Source organism: Cavia porcellus, unplaced genomic scaffold, assembly GCF_034190915.1.
Source record: "Cavia porcellus strain 051 isolate PalLab524CR breed Dunkin Hartley unplaced genomic scaffold, mCavPor4.1 scaffold_28, whole genome shotgun sequence".
NCBI classification, from domain to species: Eukaryota; Metazoa; Chordata; class Mammalia; order Rodentia; family Caviidae; genus Cavia; species Cavia porcellus.
In genome coordinates, this window is record NW_026947511.1 from 52,043,960 (window position 1) to 52,060,394 (window position 16,435).

At 53.6% G+C, this 16,435-nt stretch overlaps 2 protein-coding genes across 6 annotated transcripts; both read right to left on the bottom strand.

Moving 5' to 3' along the window:
- Positions 1 to 59: 59 nt before the first annotated feature.
- Positions 60 to 9,986, bottom strand: Atat1 (alpha tubulin acetyltransferase 1). 5 transcript variants are annotated; one of them, XM_004999306.4, is made up of 12 exons: positions 9,723 to 9,975; positions 9,229 to 9,289; positions 9,024 to 9,115; positions 8,838 to 8,898; positions 8,602 to 8,715; positions 8,332 to 8,433; positions 4,670 to 4,715; positions 4,509 to 4,577; positions 3,487 to 3,558; positions 3,125 to 3,368; positions 556 to 744; positions 60 to 349 (listed from the first exon to the last, which is right to left on the bottom strand). In XM_004999306.4, the coding sequence occupies exons 1-12, from the start codon at positions 9,827 to 9,829 to the stop codon at positions 229 to 231; spliced, it is 1,278 nt and encodes a 425-aa protein (XP_004999363.2). In that variant the 5' UTR covers positions 9,830 to 9,975; the 3' UTR covers positions 60 to 228. The 5 variants fall into 5 exon arrangements, with proteins under 5 accessions (XP_004999363.2, XP_013002626.2, XP_013002621.2 ...); XM_013147172.3 differs by lacking the exon at positions 9,723 to 9,975 and adding an exon at positions 9,452 to 9,716; XM_013147167.3 differs by lacking the exon at positions 4,509 to 4,577 and having other exon boundaries at positions 9,723 to 9,986.
- Positions 9,987 to 10,709: 723 nt separating this feature from the next.
- Mrps18b (mitochondrial ribosomal protein S18B) lies at positions 10,710 to 16,266 on the bottom strand. The gene is made up of 7 exons (XM_003461013.5): positions 16,097 to 16,266; positions 14,670 to 14,778; positions 14,484 to 14,581; positions 14,306 to 14,374; positions 12,896 to 12,962; positions 11,574 to 11,633; positions 10,710 to 11,137 (listed from the first exon to the last, which is right to left on the bottom strand). Exons 1-7 carry the CDS (start codon positions 16,196 to 16,198, stop codon positions 10,860 to 10,862), a joined length of 783 nt encoding a protein of 260 aa, XP_003461061.3. The 5' UTR covers positions 16,199 to 16,266; the 3' UTR covers positions 10,710 to 10,859.
- Positions 16,267 to 16,435: the final 169 nt, after the last annotated feature.

A 16,435-nucleotide genomic window follows, 5' to 3' on the forward strand; every position in this document is an offset into this window, starting at 1 on the left:
CAAAAGCGGCGCAGCCCACGGGGAAAGGAGGGGCGTGTTAGAGTGAAATAACGGCCAGGTTTTTCTGTAGTTCTCGAGATAAAAATAAATACTTTTATTGCTCTGTTTAAAAAGAAAAAAATGTATAAATGACTTCCTGCTGCAAGGAATGAATGGACCCGTTGTCGCGGGTGCGACGCCCCGCAGTGAGGGAGCAGCGACACCGAGCGTGCAGGGTGGTGGGTGCGGTCACCAAGGCCTGGTGCTGCGGCGCTCCTGCAAGCTCCGGACAAACCTTGCGTCGAGCGCGTCCCCCCGCGCTGTGCAGCGCTGGGCCGGGGGAGCTGACGTCGGCTCCCCGCGGGCGCACCTGGTGAGCGAGAGTCGAAAAGTGGGCTCCGTGGCCGCCGAAGCAGGAACTGGAGTTCGGGGGCCAGTTCGAATGTAGAGGACTCAGGCCGGAGCCATCGGCCCTAAACCCCCCAGGCCGGCAGAGTGCCGTGGCCGTGGGGGGCTGTGGGCGCGAGGAGTCGGGATGCAGAAGACCCAGTGAGTGGGGCAGGGACCGAGCCTCACCCGCTCTCGGTTTCTCGCGTTCCCTGACCCGATTCCTGTTGGTCTTCGGAGACCGCGACATCGCGTGGGCGGCTGGAGCCCGTGGTGGGCGAGGAGGGGCGGTGCTCATTCGCGCCGGGGGCAGAGGGGGTCGGACCCCTGTGGCGGCTGTAGCAGCGGCTTTGAGCCAGCAGCTCTGGGGGCGTCCCCCTGCGAGAGAGATGGAGAGGGGCACTCTGAGCCAGCAGTGGAAAAAGAAGAGCGCGGAAGGGAAGGGGCACTGTTATGCCAGGGGTGGTCACTTTATGCCCCAGGAGTCTCTGTGATGGTCCTAATGTATTGCTTTTATTTATTTTTTTTGTTCCTGGAGTTGTACTCACCATCTCGCTCTTCTCTGGCAGGTTCTTGTGTCACTGAACTAAATTTCCAGCCTGTATTGCTTTATTTTTGCTCGCTGGGGCAATGTGTTAAATATAGAGCTAAGTGAGATTAAAATCATGCCATAAAAACAGCCTCTGATACGGGCAAGAGTTTGATGGAGCATCAGCTGCTTAGGTATGAGCTACGTGGACCAAAGGGAAGTAGGAGTAACGGGCCAAATGCTGGAGAAGACAGCCCAGGAGTGAGTGTCAGCCTCTGGGGCGCAAAGGGGACGGTGCATCCTGTGTGTGCGTGCGCGCGCTTGTGTGTGCGTGCGCGCAGGAACGCATAAGAGAGACAGACAGGTGTCATGTCAGGAAACCAGAGCACAGGTTGGGGATGGGGGGACGGCAGGGAGGCCCCAAGATGCCGGTGAGTGACACCCCAAGGCCGCTGGGGAAGAGCTGGAGGCTCCCAGTGCAGGCAGGGCCTGCAGGGAACCCAAATAAGAGCGGAGAGAGAACCAACAATAAGGATGAGCCCCATAGACACCAGTGCCTGGGTGGCCCTGAGGCTCCAGCAAGGAAGATCTCAGGCCTCGGAAGTGAGGCACAGTGAAAGCCCAGGAAATAAGGACCAACACACTCGGGTAACACAAATGAGACTGACACCTTATGTTTTTTTGTGGTTCTTTTGTTCACTGAAAATGTCAATTTAGAAAACACAGAAAAGTTCACTTTATTTGGACAACATTGAGAGGAAGGAGGAAAGGGAGGCACAGGTGGGGACAGAGGGAGAGCCCGCTCCCAAGGACACTGGGTGTGGGGCGCCTGGGCTGGCACTGGGTGGCTCCAGCCGTGGAGGAACAGAGGGCACAGCAGGGCGAGCTTGCTCCCTGCCCCACTCCCACAGCTCACCAGACAGGATGCACACAGCCACCAAGGAGGGACAGGTGCCAGGGCGCCTGGGATCCAACAGAAGACACCTGGAGACATGGCTGAGTGACCCAAGTATTTGCTGGGCTCCACTGCTGGAACCCAGACTCCTTTAGAGTCTGGAGAAGGCAGAAGTGGTGACGTCAGTGGATCTCCCCAGAGACCCCAGAGCCACGGGAGTGAAGTGTGGGGCTCCTTGATGCACACCACAGAGAGGACTAAGAGTGTGGTCACACGGAGTGGATCCCATGGGGAGCTACTGAATCCCTATCCAGGTATCGGCAGCAGAGAACAGGACCCCAAGACAGGACTCAGAATGGGTCCCCACAAGGAGGCTGCACCCTCTGATGGCTAGGCTGAGGGTGAGCATGCCTGGGCTGCTCCCACCGGCTGAGTACAGGGCCGGCACAGGCGCAGCAACATATCTGAGCCAAGGTGCGGGGGAGGCAGCAGGATCAGGCCCAATGGACCACAACACAGCTACCCCCAAAGGGCAGAGGAACCCCCACCGGCGCCCATGGGTTCCACTAGGCTTGGAAGATGCAAGGGGGCAGGGTCTGAGCGCTTGGGGCTTCAGGGTGGCCTCAGTATCGGCTTTCTTCAGAGCGGGGAAGGGAGCTGAGGATGTTACAGACAGGAAGAAGGGAGAGGAAACATGGGGCAGAGAGAAAAACAGGAGTCAGAGCTGAAGAGGAAGCCAGGTGAGAAACAAAGAAGGTGCCTACCTGCTGCCTGCGGGGATGGGGTCCTGGCCCAGGAGGCAAGATTCTGGGGCCCTGAGACCCACCTGCAGGAGCACTGTGGGTCCCCATCAAGTGTCAAACTGAGGTTTCCCCTCCTGCCAGCACTGCAAGCTCTTTCCTGCCTTACATGCAGTTCTCACCCAGGGAGGGAACTAAGCCACATTTAAAGCCTTGTCCTTGTACCAAAAATAAACAAATAAATAAATAAAATAAAAAATAAAGCCCTGTCCTGCTCTTGTCTCTACCAAACCACTTCCACAAATACATGTCAGTGTACTTCTCTTGAAAGGCTTTGAGACCGTCTCTGTTACTGTTCCACATCTCTGACAAATTCAAATTACTCTTTGCCACTTCTAACCCTTTTAGGAGAATGGGTAATGAGGGCTGAATTCGCCTTTGCACTGAGCTGCACGCCCCCAGCCTTTGTAAGAAATTATTCTAGAATTTTCAGGCAGGATCCTGTCAAGCTGCCCAGGTTGCGCTCCACTCTGTAGAAGACCAGGATGACAGGCGGCCCCCAGCCCTGCGCCCCTGGACAGTCCTGCCCGTTACCTGGTCCTGCGGCGTTGTGCGGGGCTGCCCCCGGGGTCGGTGGCCAGCAGCAGGCGGGCAGTCGGGTGTGGGGGGCAGAGGCGCAGAGAGCGCAATAGCTCCTGCTCGGGCACAAAGGGGCGCAGAGGGCCCCGCTCTGGTGAGCTCCCTAGGCTGCTGGAGCGCGGTGGTGGGTGCGCTGTGGGGGTGGCGCGGCGTGGGGCCCTGTTTAGGGGCCATGGGGGCTCCACAGCCACCTTCAGAACTGGGGAACAGGAGGGGAATAGCAAAACAGGAAGAAGGAATGTGTCACAGTGGCACAGCAATATCCTCGGGGTCCCCAGCCTTGCCCCCTGCCCCCTGCCCACCACCCTGCCGCTTACATTCGCGGTCACTGGAGGAGTATGGCTTGATGTCGCCCTCGGCCCTCTTGGGTGGCAGCTTCCGTGCTGGCGCTGGTGGCAGGGGACACAGGTGGGAGGCATCAGGTGGCGAACTTTATGCCCCTCCTTGCTGCTACCCTGACTCTGCTCCCTGACACATGGCTCCTCAAGGGGACCTGGGTCCCAGGAGCACGCTGGGGACAGGTAGGGGTCAGGTCTTGCCTCAGGGAGAAAGATGGGGCAGATGGGGCAGGAGTAGCTCTTACTGTCCTGAGGGAGCCGAGGTGGCGCCGGCACTGGTGCGGGTTGGAGCGTGCACCCAAATGAGTCAGGCCCAAGCCTCGGGTGCCAGGGAGCTGCTCTGGGGGTGGGAGGGTTGGACCTCTGTTTCTGTGCCAGCGTACAGACAGCATGGTGGCGTTAGGGCGTCTTTGGAGGAGAAAATGCGGGTGTCTGGGCCGAGGCCTGACCATACTCTGTTCCCCGTGCCCTGGTGGGGCTCTGCTGTGCGTGGTGTCGTATGTGGCCCTGGGTCCCCATCCTCATGGCCAAGTGCCCACAGTTGGCGGGTGGCAGAGGAGCCAGGGCTGGCTGCTGTGCTGTGGGGGAGCTCCTTCCCCTGCTGAGCCGGGGCACTAGGGGCTGGGCTTCTGCAAACTGTTTGCTGCCCTAATGCACCAGAAACATGGGATATTTCTTCTAGACCTAGAACCTGACTCTGGGCTGGAGGCCGAGGCAGTCTACACCTTCCCTGGCAATCTGCATGGGGGCTTTGGCCTCCACATGGATCTGACCTTGGAGCAGGGACTTGCTGCTGTCAGCTGCCTGCAAGCTTGGAAAGTACTGCTCAGAGCTTGTGCTTAGTATTCGTGAGGGGCCGGGTTCAATCCCTGGCACCAACACTGGGGTAAGTCTAGACCGCACTGAGCTCCCGAGAGAGGACAAGGCAGAGGGCACAGGCCAGGCCGGCTGCAGGTGCTGCCCCGGACCACTGCCTTCCCGCCCACCCGGGCCAGGGTTACCAGTGGGTGTGGGCTCCGCGGCGGTGGTGCGGGAGAGTCGTGAGGCCCTCAGGGAGGGAGCAGGGGGCCCTGTGAGAAAGGAAGCGGGTGCCCCTAAGTGGGGGTCTGGGGCGCCAGCCCTGTGTGTCCCTCACCCCAGCTGCAGGGCCGCAGGGACTTACGGTGCTGATGCGCGAAGAAGCCTTCAAAGATCACAAAGTTGTTCACCTGGAAGCAGCAGCACAGGGGACAGTGTTGACCACTGGTCCGCTAATTATGGGGAGGGAGAGAGCCCCGAGACAGGCTGCTCAAAACCAGTCCCCAACAAGACGCTCCTCAAATTGAGGGGCAATTGCCAGGGACCTCAAAGAGCCAAACGATCTTGAAAAAGGATAAAACTGGAGGAATCGCAGCCCCTGATCTCAAAACTTACCTCTCAGAAACCAGGAAAGACTGAGCTCTGGGACCACTGCGCGGCAGTGTGAAGTGGCACAGGCGGCACAGGGACAGAGGCAGCGGTCAGCAGAGTCAGCAGCTCAGGAGCAAACTCCGCCTGCACCACGATCTCCCCAGGAGCGCCCAAAGCACAGCCCTCCTGGGGCCCCACACAAGACACCAATGTGAACCTTCACCTCAAGCCACAGACCAGTGCTCAGAAGGATCAAAACCTTAATGTAAAATCTCAAACTGTGAGACTTTTAGGAGTTGGGAAGATCTCTGTGGCCTTACATAGGCAGTGGTTCCCTTTTCTGTCTTTTCCGAGATGAACTCATTCTCCTGCCTCAGCCTCCTGAGTACTAGGATTATAGGTGTACACCAGCCACACCCAGCTAGTTTCTTTTTTCCCAGTACTGGAGATGAAACAGGGCCTTGCACATGCTTGGTACACACTACCCTTGACTACATCTTCTGTCCCAAGCAACAGTTTCTTAAATGACACCAAAAGCAAAGTAATAGAAAAAAAAGAGATACATTGAATTTCATCAAAATTAAAAGAACTTTTATGCTTCAAACACATTAGTAGGGAAAAGTCACACAGCTATTAGGGAGGTCCAGGGGGAAGGACTGCAGTCCAAGGCCAGCCTGGGCAATTTAGCAAGACCCTGTCTCAAGACTGAGAGAGGAAAAGGCCCACGGAAGGCTGTGGCAGGAAGACCACGAGTTCTGGATGGGGCTGTGACTCGGGGCAAAGGCTCTGGGTCCAGCTGCTAATACCAAAAAAGCAAAACAGAACCCCATAGAATAAAATGTTCATAAACTGTATACTAATAAGGGTGTTATAGCTATAGTAGTAATATATATGTGTGTGCATGTATGTAATTCACTGTTACAATTTAAATATGGATAGCACAACTTAAAAATGGGCAAAACACAAATATGTCTATAAACAAGATCCAAAGAGGATATACAAATGGCTGATCAGCAGATTAAAAGTTGCTAAAAATGTTCAGTATCATTAGTCATCAGAGAATGTAAGTCAACACTATAAAAGCTACCACCTCAGCCATGAAAAGGCCACTGCCTAAACGGGGCGTAGTTCGCCAGCGATGGCAGGAAGATGGGGAGCTGCGGGCTGTGAGGGAACGGGCACAGCTACTGTAGAGCAGACAACTGGCTCATCAGTTCTGTGAAAAGCTAAACCATCGCCACTGTACCCAGCAGTCCCACTCGTACTGTGTCCTCAAGAAGCCTGAACAAAATGTCTCACCACAACCTTATACGTGAACGTTAACTGACTTAGTGTAACAGCTAACAAGTGCAAACAATCAGGCATCCATCAGCCAATAAACTGATAAAAGGTCCACCTAACAGAGTACTGGTCAGAGCCAGGCATGAGGGTGCACGCCCATAACCCTAGCACTCGGGAGGCCGAGGCAAGAGGATCATTGTGAGTTCAAGAGCAGCCTGGACTGCAAAGTGAGTTCAAGGCCAGCCTGGACTGCATAGTGAGACCCTGTCTCAAAAAGACAAAAAAAAAAAAAAAAAAATCTGAAGTAGTATTCAGTCATAAAAAGGAACAGAGTGCTGCTATATGCTGCAGCATGGATACACTCTCAGAACATTGCGCTAAGTGTGGGGCATCAAGGCCCCATACAGTACGATACTACCTCCAGGAAACAGCCAAGATTAGAAGTCCAAATCCCAGCAGATCCGTGCTTGACTGAAGCTGGACAAGGGCAAATGAGGCACCTGCTGCTCTTGGGTGTTTTTTTTTTTTTTAGCCTACAGCACCCGGTATTCCCAGGAGGTCTCCCATCCAAGTACTAACCAGGCCCGACCCTGCTTAGCTTCCGAGTGCTCTTGGGTTTTTGACACAGTTTTGCTATGCAGCTCAAGCTGGCCCCAAACTCAAGGGAATCCTGCTGCCTAAGCCTCCCACGTACTGGGATGACAGACATATGCCACCATGCCTAGCCTCACAGCATCAAAGTTTCTCTGTATACATTCTTTTTTTTTTTTTTTTTTCCTGTTTGTTTTGTTTTGTTTGTTTCCAAGACAGTATCCTACTGTGCAGCCCAGGCTGGCCTCAAACTTGCCAGTATGCCTGTAATTAACTTTCTAAGCAGTAGTGTCTGACCCAGATTCCTTCCTCAGCATCTCCTTGTGGTTTTTGCTGATCCTGCCTTCTGGTCATTCCTTCCCCATCTTCATTAAAAAGTCCCCAAGGCGGGGCTGGGGATTTAACTCAGCGGCATAAGCACGTGCCTTGCAAGCAGGCAATCGTGAGTTCAATCCCTGGTACCGATAAAAAAATTTTTTTTTAAAAAGTCCCCAAGAGTCCTTAGACTGTATCGTAGTCTTCACTCTGAGCATCCTGTGTTGCTGCTTCAATAACCTGTAGACACTCAGATCTCTCTGCGAAATCATTTCCCCGGGGAACGCCACTGTCTCCCTGCTTCTCCTGCTGCATGTTCTACACTCCCAAGCCACGATGTCTTACTACAGGTAACAAGATCACAGCCAAAGTGCTCATTTGTCACTCAGAGGCAACACCACAGGAAGACGTCTCAACAGGAAGACGTCAGGCCCCAAGTCTGCTCCTCCCTTCTTTGATTCCCTCCAAGCTCTCAGCTCAGCTCACCCTCCCTCACACTGCTCTTTAGCTGGGCCCACCACCTGGCCACCTTTGCAGTGGCCTCTTTCTGTCTGGATGCTGTCCTCTCTTTTGGTGCTGAGAATTAAACGCAGGCCTCATCGACTCCAGCCAAGTGCTCTGCCACTGAGCTACACACCAGCCAAGGCATTTACTTTCCATAAACTGGAGCAACAATACATTTTAAGAGAGCCCATTTCAACTGCAACCCGCCCTCTCATCTCCCCAGCTCAGCACTCCCACACCTTCTTACTTGCTTTCATTTTCTAGGGCTCTTACCATGGACCATAGCATATAGCATATTGTCTATATCCCTCCTCCCCTAGCTAGAATACAAGGCCTGCAAGGGGCAACTTTTGACTTTCACTGAGTAAAGTATTCTCAGCGTCCACAACAACCATGTCAGGTGCTCACTAAGTATCAGCTGAATGGACGTATGGCATTAATAACACATCACTGTACTTACAAATGAGATCACCTTCTCCATGCTAATCAAAGCTCCTTGAGGACAGGGACTATATAGGATCATAAACCTTCAGTGAAGATGGCCAACTGGGTAATGGGAAGTGTTAAATCAAGGAGTCGTGCTGGGGGTGGAAATGAGATGTAAGGAAAAACCCATGATAGTGAAAGGGCTGCACACTAGCAATGGCACCATGAGAAAAAGAAATGGCTCAGCTGCACTCCAGGGAATAAGGCGCTCTTGGGAAGCACCTTTGTTTCCCCCATGGGGATCTCCCTGCTTCTGACCTGTGGGACTGTGGTCTCCAGGTTGTAGTGCTTATTCAAGAACTTCAGCAGCTTCTGTGAGGGCCGGTCAATGGCCAGCTGGTGTGGTTCAACCCGTTCCTTCTGCAGGGAACAGGAGAGCCGGGGTAGGAGGTGATCTGGGGAGAGCATGCCAACAGAAGGTCGGGAGCCTGGGAAGGAGAGGAGGGGGCCATGGGAAGGCTGTGGGGTGGGGGCGCGGCTCAGGGTGAAGGATCTTTGTTTTGGATGAATTGAGACAGCCAGGAGTACCTGCAGCATGTACTGGAAGAGTTCTCGCCCATGGCCATGGCGCTGCAGCGACTCGTGTATGTAGAAGTCCAGGATACACAGCGGTTCTACCTCATTGTGAGCCTCACGGTCATCCTAAGGGATAAAGAACAACAAATATCTTCAGAGATCCAGGCATCTCTGTCACCTCTCAATCTCCAGCGCACATGTGCTGTGGAACCAAGGCATTCAGTGCACCAGCTTCCAGTAACACTCACCAGTACAAAGAGTTTCTTGTATCCAACTTTGAGGAAACCAACAATAGCGCCTTTCCCAGCCCTGTAGGATGAGGACAACAATGAACAAGCCAGTGGCAGCTGTCTGGAGGAAGTGGGGTCAGAGAAGGGGACAGGGTGGAGGGAGCAAGGAGTTAAAAATGGGTCAGAGATGTCTCTGGCACTCACGGTCGGGCGGAAGTGTCTTTGAGCACATAGATCACATGGCGGTTACTCTGCATCCTGGATGCACTGGTGATTGGAGCAGGAAGATGCTGGGCCTGTGGAGAAGATGAAGAGGCAGACTTTCCCCAAACCCTTTCCAAAGGACCCAGGCTTCCCTTACCCAAAACTCTGCACAACTGCCCTCTCACTCCATCTGGACTCCCGGTACCTTAGCAGAAGCCTTGCCCAGTTCATCAACAATGGTCATAATTTGCTGCTGCAGATCAACGCTGTGGAGAGAAGAGACAGTCAGATCCTCGCCAAAGGGGAGGATCCCAGAAGCCAGGGCCACAACTCCAGCCACGTTCGAGCTTCCGGCCTTCCTGACTTTGCCTGGGTGTTTTCCAACCCGATGTCCCACAGCGCCGTTTTGGAACCCAGACTTGTCACACCTCACCAAGCGGGCCACTCCTTCCACCCTTGAGGTTATTAAGGGGAGCAGGGGTTGGGGGTCGCAAGTCAGCTGTGGCCTGTGGTTGAGACCGCATCGGGCTAAGGGGTGAGAAGTCACATATCCAAGCACTGAGCAATGCCACCAGGTTTAGGGTCGCTGGGCCAGGCCAGAATCAAAAGGAGTGGCCGCCAGAAAGAAGGGGGCGTGGTGCCCGGCCCGGGTTTGGCGAGGAACTGGGGAAGGGCCACGGGGCGGGATCGAGATGTCACCGGGCTGGCGTTGTGGTTCCGGGTCGGCGGGCCGGAGGCCGAAGGTGCTGGTCCAGCACCGTGATCCGCTCCGGGAGCAGCGCGTCCACATCGAAAGGGAACTCCATGGCCCATTGTGCGGGCCCGCCCCGCCCTCGCGACGTCACTTCCGCCGGCAGCCCCGCCCCCTTCCCAGGCTCCGCCAGCGTTGTCAGAAGGCCCGGTGTGGCCTCGCCGTTGACCCCACGGGGCGGGGCGCTTGGTCGGATCTTCGCGCGCACCGGACCCTCAGGGAGCAGGGACTAGGCAGAGAGCGCCCCGAAGGCCACCGCGACACAATGGCTGAAGACACTCCCCCACTTCCGGTGCTGGTGCCAGGCTGGGCTCTGGAGCCAGAGTGCAGCCTGGACGGCACAGCAGGGCCTGGTCGCAGGAAAACCAGGCGCACACGCACTAAACCCCAGCACTGTGAGGCCAAGGCAGAAGGACCCAGGTCCAAGGGCAGCCTGGCTACTCAGATCCTAAAGCCTAAAAAAAAATAAGGGCTGGGGATGTGGTCGTGAAGGATCTTGGTTCAATCCTCAGTAAACAAAGTGGGCGGTAGTGCCCACCTGTAATCCCAGCACTCGGGAGGCTGAGACAGGAGGATCACTGGGAATTCGACACTAGCCTGAACTACATAGCAAGACCCTTGCTGGGGGTGGGGGGGAGTGGGCTGCAGGATTTAGCTCAGCAGTATAAGCACCTGCCTGGCAAGCTCGAGGTCGTGAGTTCAGTCCCCTGTACAAAAAAAAAGAAAAACCTTGTGTTTTGGTTTTTGACACAGGGTCTTGCTCTGTAGTTCAGGCTGGCCTTGAATTTAGAGATCCTCCAGTCTCAGCCTCAACCTCCCAGTGCCAGGATTATAAGCGTGCACCATCAGGCTTGGCATAAATAATGCAGAGCAACCACCACTCATCAGCCCTGCCCTCAAAAGCTTTCATCCCAAACCCAGATCAAAGCAAGCCAGAGATGGGAGACACTTTATTGTGGAAAGGGAGTGGGGTAAAGTCTTTATCAGGTGTTGAGCACATCCTTCCACAAGGTGCACATGCGATGGCTGCAAGCAGAGCCACCCACCCTCAGCCTGCTGCAGGCCTCCCTACACATGTCCCAGTCCTACACATCGCTGGGGAGACTCTGCTCCTTGGGGGCGGCAGAGGGCTCCTTGGGCATGCATGCTGGTGGGGGGCCACTCTCTTCCCGGAGGTGGCCCTGGTAGAGGCGGCGAAGTCGGGACAGTTCTCGTTCTGGCGGCTGCTTCCAGCTGTACCAGGGATACCAAGGGTCACCTGAGAGCAGGGTGGGGGCCGGCGGGGTGGCACTCACGGCTCCATGGCACGTCTTGAAATCGAGGTCCCGCGGCTCCACTTCGGGAATATGGTAGCTGAGGAACCCTGAGAGCCAGGGATGAGGGGGTCAGTGAGGAGAAGAGCACGAGGCACAAGGACCCCACAGGATACCCTGCAAGGAAGGGACTCAGCCCCTAGTGCCTTCCCTCAGGTCACACAGGGCAGCAGAGCAGCTGGCCAGCCCATGCCAGTGGCCTGCCAGGGTCCCCAGCAAAGCTGTACCATGGCCACAGCCAGGATCACACAGGGATATTCCAGGGGACTTTCCAGGGCATTGGGACAGGCAGTTGTGAACTACTGAGGACAGGAAAGGACGGAATAAAAACAGGCCAGAAACAGACCCAGCAGAGGGGACAGAGAAGTGCAGAGAAGTGCTGGAACAAACAGGTGCTGTCTTCTCAGGGAGGCAGACTCATGCACGAGGACCCCACACCAGGCACAGCCCCCGGTGCCTGGCAAGGCTGCCCTCCTTCTCACTCACCATGGTCCCTGGCTTTCTGGATAGCCTGGGTCAGCTTCTTGTGCTGCTTCATACAGACCCCTGCAGAGAAAACAAACAGGCACCATGGCTAAGGCACACAGAAGCAGGGGCAGCCACTTCCACGTGATGGCAGGGCTGGACCTGGGGGCCCAGGTTTCCTATGACCCCTTCATGGGCTCAATCACCTCCCCTGCCCAGAGAGAAGAGCCCCACTCTGCAAGCCAGGATGAAGGCCTGGGGCATCAACTGCTACGGAGAAACCATCTAATTAAATGCTTTAAGAAGAGGTATCGAGGGGCTAGGGATTTAGCTCAGCGGCATAAGCACCTGCCTTGCAAGCAGGCGGTCGTGAGTTCAATCCCCGGTACCGATAAAAATGAAAAAGACAAAAAAAAAAAAAAGAAGAGGCAGCGAGGCACAAGCCTGTACTCCCAACACTAAGGACAGCCAGGGATTTAGCTTAGTGGCTCAAGTGCTGGCCTGGTAAGCACAAGATCATGAGTCTGATTCCTAGTACCAAAAAAACAAACAAAAAAGAGAATTTTAACCAACACTAAAGATGCTGAGGCAGAAAGACAGCCATGACTTTGAAGCCAGCCTGTGTTACGCAGACTCTCAAAACAAAAGTGTGTGTGAGGGAGACACCATCACAGGCAGTGCTGGGTTTATTGGGACAGTCCCGGAGATGGGTCTGGTAAGGAAGAAACAGCTTCCGACCGGGGCAGGCGATCTGAGATCAGCTGTGGCTGTTCCTTCAGCGAGCCACGGCACCAGGAGGCACACAGACCACCCTGTCTCCCTGGTGAGAGCTCCCAGGGAGCTCAGATTCTTCTTCTCAAGTTTATCTTACTGAAGAGCAGGTGTCGGCCAAATTTTTCTGCAGTGGCCCTATTCAGGCTCTGGAGGCGCTACAGAACCCTAACCCTGCTGCCCAGGAGCAGGTGTGGACAGTGAAAGGACAGCTGTTCTGTTTTGTGAGACAGACTCTTGTTATGTAGTCCCAGCTATCCTTGAACTGTGTTCACAGGTACCTAGGACTACCCTTGACTACCCTCAAACTCATGGCCACCCTCCTGCGTCAGCCTCTCAAGTGCTGGGATCACAGTGTGCGCCACAGGTACTCTATGTACCTTAGAAGAACTCCACTGCCCCTGCTCACGGATGTGTTGGTCTGTATCTTTTTCCCACATGGAATAGCTTTCCCATGAGTATCTCCCCTAAGATTTCCAAAAGATTCAACCACACTTTGCATGCTGCCGACCAAATACTGGAGTTTGGTGACTGGAACAGGGAGTGTCGGGGTGACAGGGACCTGGTCGCACCTGTGTACGGGGCGTGGAAGATGATGCCAGTGTGGGCGCAGACGAACTGTTCCAAGAGCTTCACATTCTGCAGAGAGAACAGTGCAGCAATGTGGGGAGAGCTGGGCTGGCAGCCAGGGCAGCCAGAGCAGCCAGATCCCGGGTCAGATCCACCGGTCCTGCCTCCCCCGCACCCCATCCCATCCAGTCTGCCCCAGACCCGCACCTCCTCCACAGCCTGGTCAGCTGTCACCCTTGCACGTATGTGTCCTATACTTCAGTACCGGGCCAGGTACTGAGTCACACAAGGTGTGTGTGTGACTAAAACACTGTCACACACTGAACAAATCACATACTGACTAAACTGAGCAGTTTCACAGTCGTCCTGCTCACAGATGTGCTTGTCGTTATCTTTTTCCCACAAGCCTGATTCGACCAACTCTCAAATGTCAAATAAGGCACAGGAAGGAGGGCCAAGGACACAGAGGGCAGCACGGTGGCAGGACCAACCCTGCCGCTCCCTTTGCGAGCTCTCTTGGTTATGTCCCCCGTTCCACTCCCTCGTAACCCACTACACGAAGCTGAACCAGTAAGCATCTCTGGGTGACCTTGTCAGAAGGGCGTCAGGGCAGCAGATGCCATTGCCCCGCTAGATGCACAAAGACCCCCAATTCCCTCAATGCCCACCACAGCTTTTGCCACTCTCACTGCCAGCTCAGAAAGCATGAATCCTTTGTGTAATGCACGCTCAATTCAAGGAGCAAGCCTTGTGCTCCTCACTGTGTGAAAGAAGTTTTTAAAAGTCCCTTAGATTTTACACGAAGCTTCCTGGCTCTCATCTCCAGCCTCAGAACCCAGCACAGCCAGATGTGACCAGCAAATAAAGGAAGTCACAGGAAGACAGCAAACCCAGCAGACAGAACAATGATACAAGAAAAAACTAGGGGGAAAAGTAGACCAATACACTTCTGAGGTTATAACAGAAGGTAACCTTTTTCTTCCATTAGAAACAGTTTTGGTTGGGTGTAATAGTGCACTTGGGAGGCTGAGGCAGGAGGACTGCTATGAGTGCAAGCCCAACCTGGACTACAAAGTGGGTTTAAGGCCAGCCTGAGCAGCATAGCAAATCCCTGTCTCAAGATATAAATAAAACAATACAAAACAATAAAATAAAATGGGCATTTTTTAAAAACATGCCAACCATATAGCTTACAGAGATGGGATAAACCTTTTCTTTTTTTTTGTTTTTTTTTTTGTTTTTGTTTTAGTGAAATCTGTAATTGAAGGCAAAGGGCCAGAGAGAAAATAATGTTTAATATTTCCAAAAACATTCACTACAAAATGCGCTGTAGACATGCCAAGGTGTGAGGAAGTCTGGGTGCCTACAGCAAAGATGCTCCAAACCCTTATTTTGGGTAAGATTCTCCTTACCCTAAAGTCCACATGCAACTTGTGATCCCGGCAGATGGGACAAGGATTCCCAGCAACTTTATTCTTACGCTGTAGAAATGAGAAACCAGAAGGTGGAGATGTTCTAAGCCTTGTCCAAGTGAATCTGCTCCTCTCCCGATGGCCTCTCCCCATGCCACAGGCCATGCTCTCGACTCACAATGCACGTCTGCCGAGTCCGCTGTGGGGGGATCCTGCCTTTGTGGTTGCGGCGGTAGTCAGCCCAGACGGGGCGAGAACCATAGCGACTCTGGTATTCTGAAACAAAAGGCCAGACAAGTTGAGGGGCAAGCATCCATGTCCATCACCTCAGGCCCCACCTGACTCCCTCCCCGTTCAGGGCTACCTTCTGAGTCCAGGTATTTCCAGGGTTCATTCTCATAAGGGGAAACAGGAGCTGGGGGCAAAGAATCTTTTCCAGAAGAGGCTTCAGTGCAAAAAGTCTGGAGGGAAAACTATAAAGGATGGGAAAAATAAGACAGGGAGTTCACAGGATTCAACTGTGGTTTGTTGTTGTTGTAGTTTTGGTACCAGGGATCAAACTCCCGACCTCACACTTGCCAAGCACGACTCAATTGTTCTGCTTATATTTTAGGCCTAAGAGAAATGCATGTCTACTGTGTTAACATAATTTAGCAGCAACAGATATAGAAGGTAGTATTTTCATCGAGGTTAAAGTGACATAAATCAACAATCACACTCCCTATCCCCAACTGGATCCAAAAACAAGAGGCTAATGTTTAGTTGTTTCGTTTTGTTTTTTTGAGATAGGGTCTCACTATGTATTTCATGCTAGCCTTGAATTCATTATGTGGCCCAGGATGGCCTCCAACTCATGGTGATCGTCCTGCCCCTGCTCCCAAGTGTTGCGATTACAGGCATGTGCTATCACACCCAGTTTAAGAGGCTCATGTAAAGGAATAATGAGAGGTGACTGGGAAGCACCTAACAATTTAAAAACCTAGCGCAGAAGGACACTTTTGTGAGTCCTGTGGAAGAAGAAAGAGAACGTGTTTAGTCTCTTGAAAGTAAGACGTACGGTGGGGAGGGGTAAACAGAGGCAGGTGAGCACCCAGCTCGATCGAATCCTAAGTCATTGACTTCCCCAGTTTTACAAGCTGGACGGCAACATACCGCGCAGCAAAACAAAGGAGTCACAACGCCAGCTTTCAAGCTCCCAGGCCGGTCTTTAACTCTATAGTGACCTCTGTTACCACGCTCAAGTCCCACTTCAGGGAGTGGCGCCTCGTCCCACTGCCACTATCGCACCCTGCCCCACCAAGAATCTGTCCTACCCTGCTCTACCAAGAATCTCCAGGGTGGTGAGTAGAATCTCAGTTCAAAGGGCAGAACTAAGTTCTCCGAATGCTCTAATCAGAAACAGGTTTAAAGGTAAAGCTGAGAAACTAGTTTCTAGGTCCTAAGAATGCATCGTGGCTTTACAGCAAGACTACAAGAAACGAGGGGCTTTCAGTTCCAGGACGCTCCAGGCCATCGCGAATTCTGACACTCCCTGACAGCTGCTTTTGTGAGTGACCCAATGGATAATGCCTCCATCTAGTCACTTCGCCTAGTTACTCCTGAAATAGCATTTCGGAGACAGGATAACACCAGCAGGCTTTTAGGATCAGATCAGCCGCGCAGTAGCGGCCAGAGGGTGGTGTGTTGCCTACACGGCTGAGGCACAAGCACGCGGGAAGGGCATTAAATGAAAATTTAAAGAAAGTATAACTAGGTCGAGATTTTTACAGAACGCCTTCCGAAAGGAGTTACCTGAACTCCATTGATACCTCTGAAGGGCGAAAGGGTAGGATATCGCTTGAGCAGCGTGTGCAATATAGAGGCCGCCATCTTTACGTACGGGGTTTTGCGCATGCTCCAGAAACCCGACTCCTGTAGCGTACAGGCGCCCGCAGTGCGGAAGGCGGCCGCGCGTTTGCGTCAGAGCGTAAGCGTCAAAGGGAGGGGTTGTGGGCCGAAGCTAATTTAAACTGCGTCACAATCCAATTGGGCTCAAAAATTGTCATTACCCTGCAGCACTCACTATAACTCTTAGGTTCGATACTTATTATTTGCTTTAGAAGCATTTTAAAGGCGTTTTTTAAGCGGGCT

Bases quoted from the DNA above. Each gene is read 5' to 3' on its own strand.
- Mrps18b (XM_003461013.5), bottom strand. From the start codon at position 16,198: ATGCGCAAAACCCCGTACGTAAAGATGGCGGCCTCTATATTGCACACG. The intron at 14,779-16,096 runs GTAACTCCTTTC...CATCCTTTATAG, and splicing joins GAGGTATCAATGGAGTTCAG to TTTTCCCTCCAGACTTTTTG. The intron at 12,963-14,305 runs GTAAGGAGAATC...TTCTCTCTGCAG, and splicing joins AGTTGCATGTGGACTTTAGG to AATGTGAAGCTCTTGGAACA.
- Atat1 (XM_004999306.4), bottom strand. From the start codon at position 9,829: ATGGAGTTCCCTTTCGATGTGGACGCGCTGCTCCCGGAGCGGATCACG. The intron at 8,434-8,601 runs GTACTCCTGGCT...TGTTCCCTGCAG, and splicing joins TCTTCCAGTACATGCTGCAG to AAGGAACGGGTTGAACCACA. The intron at 4,578-4,669 runs GTAAGTCCCTGC...CCTTTCTCACAG, and splicing joins CTTCTTCGCGCATCAGCACC to GGCCCCCTGCTCCCTCCCTG.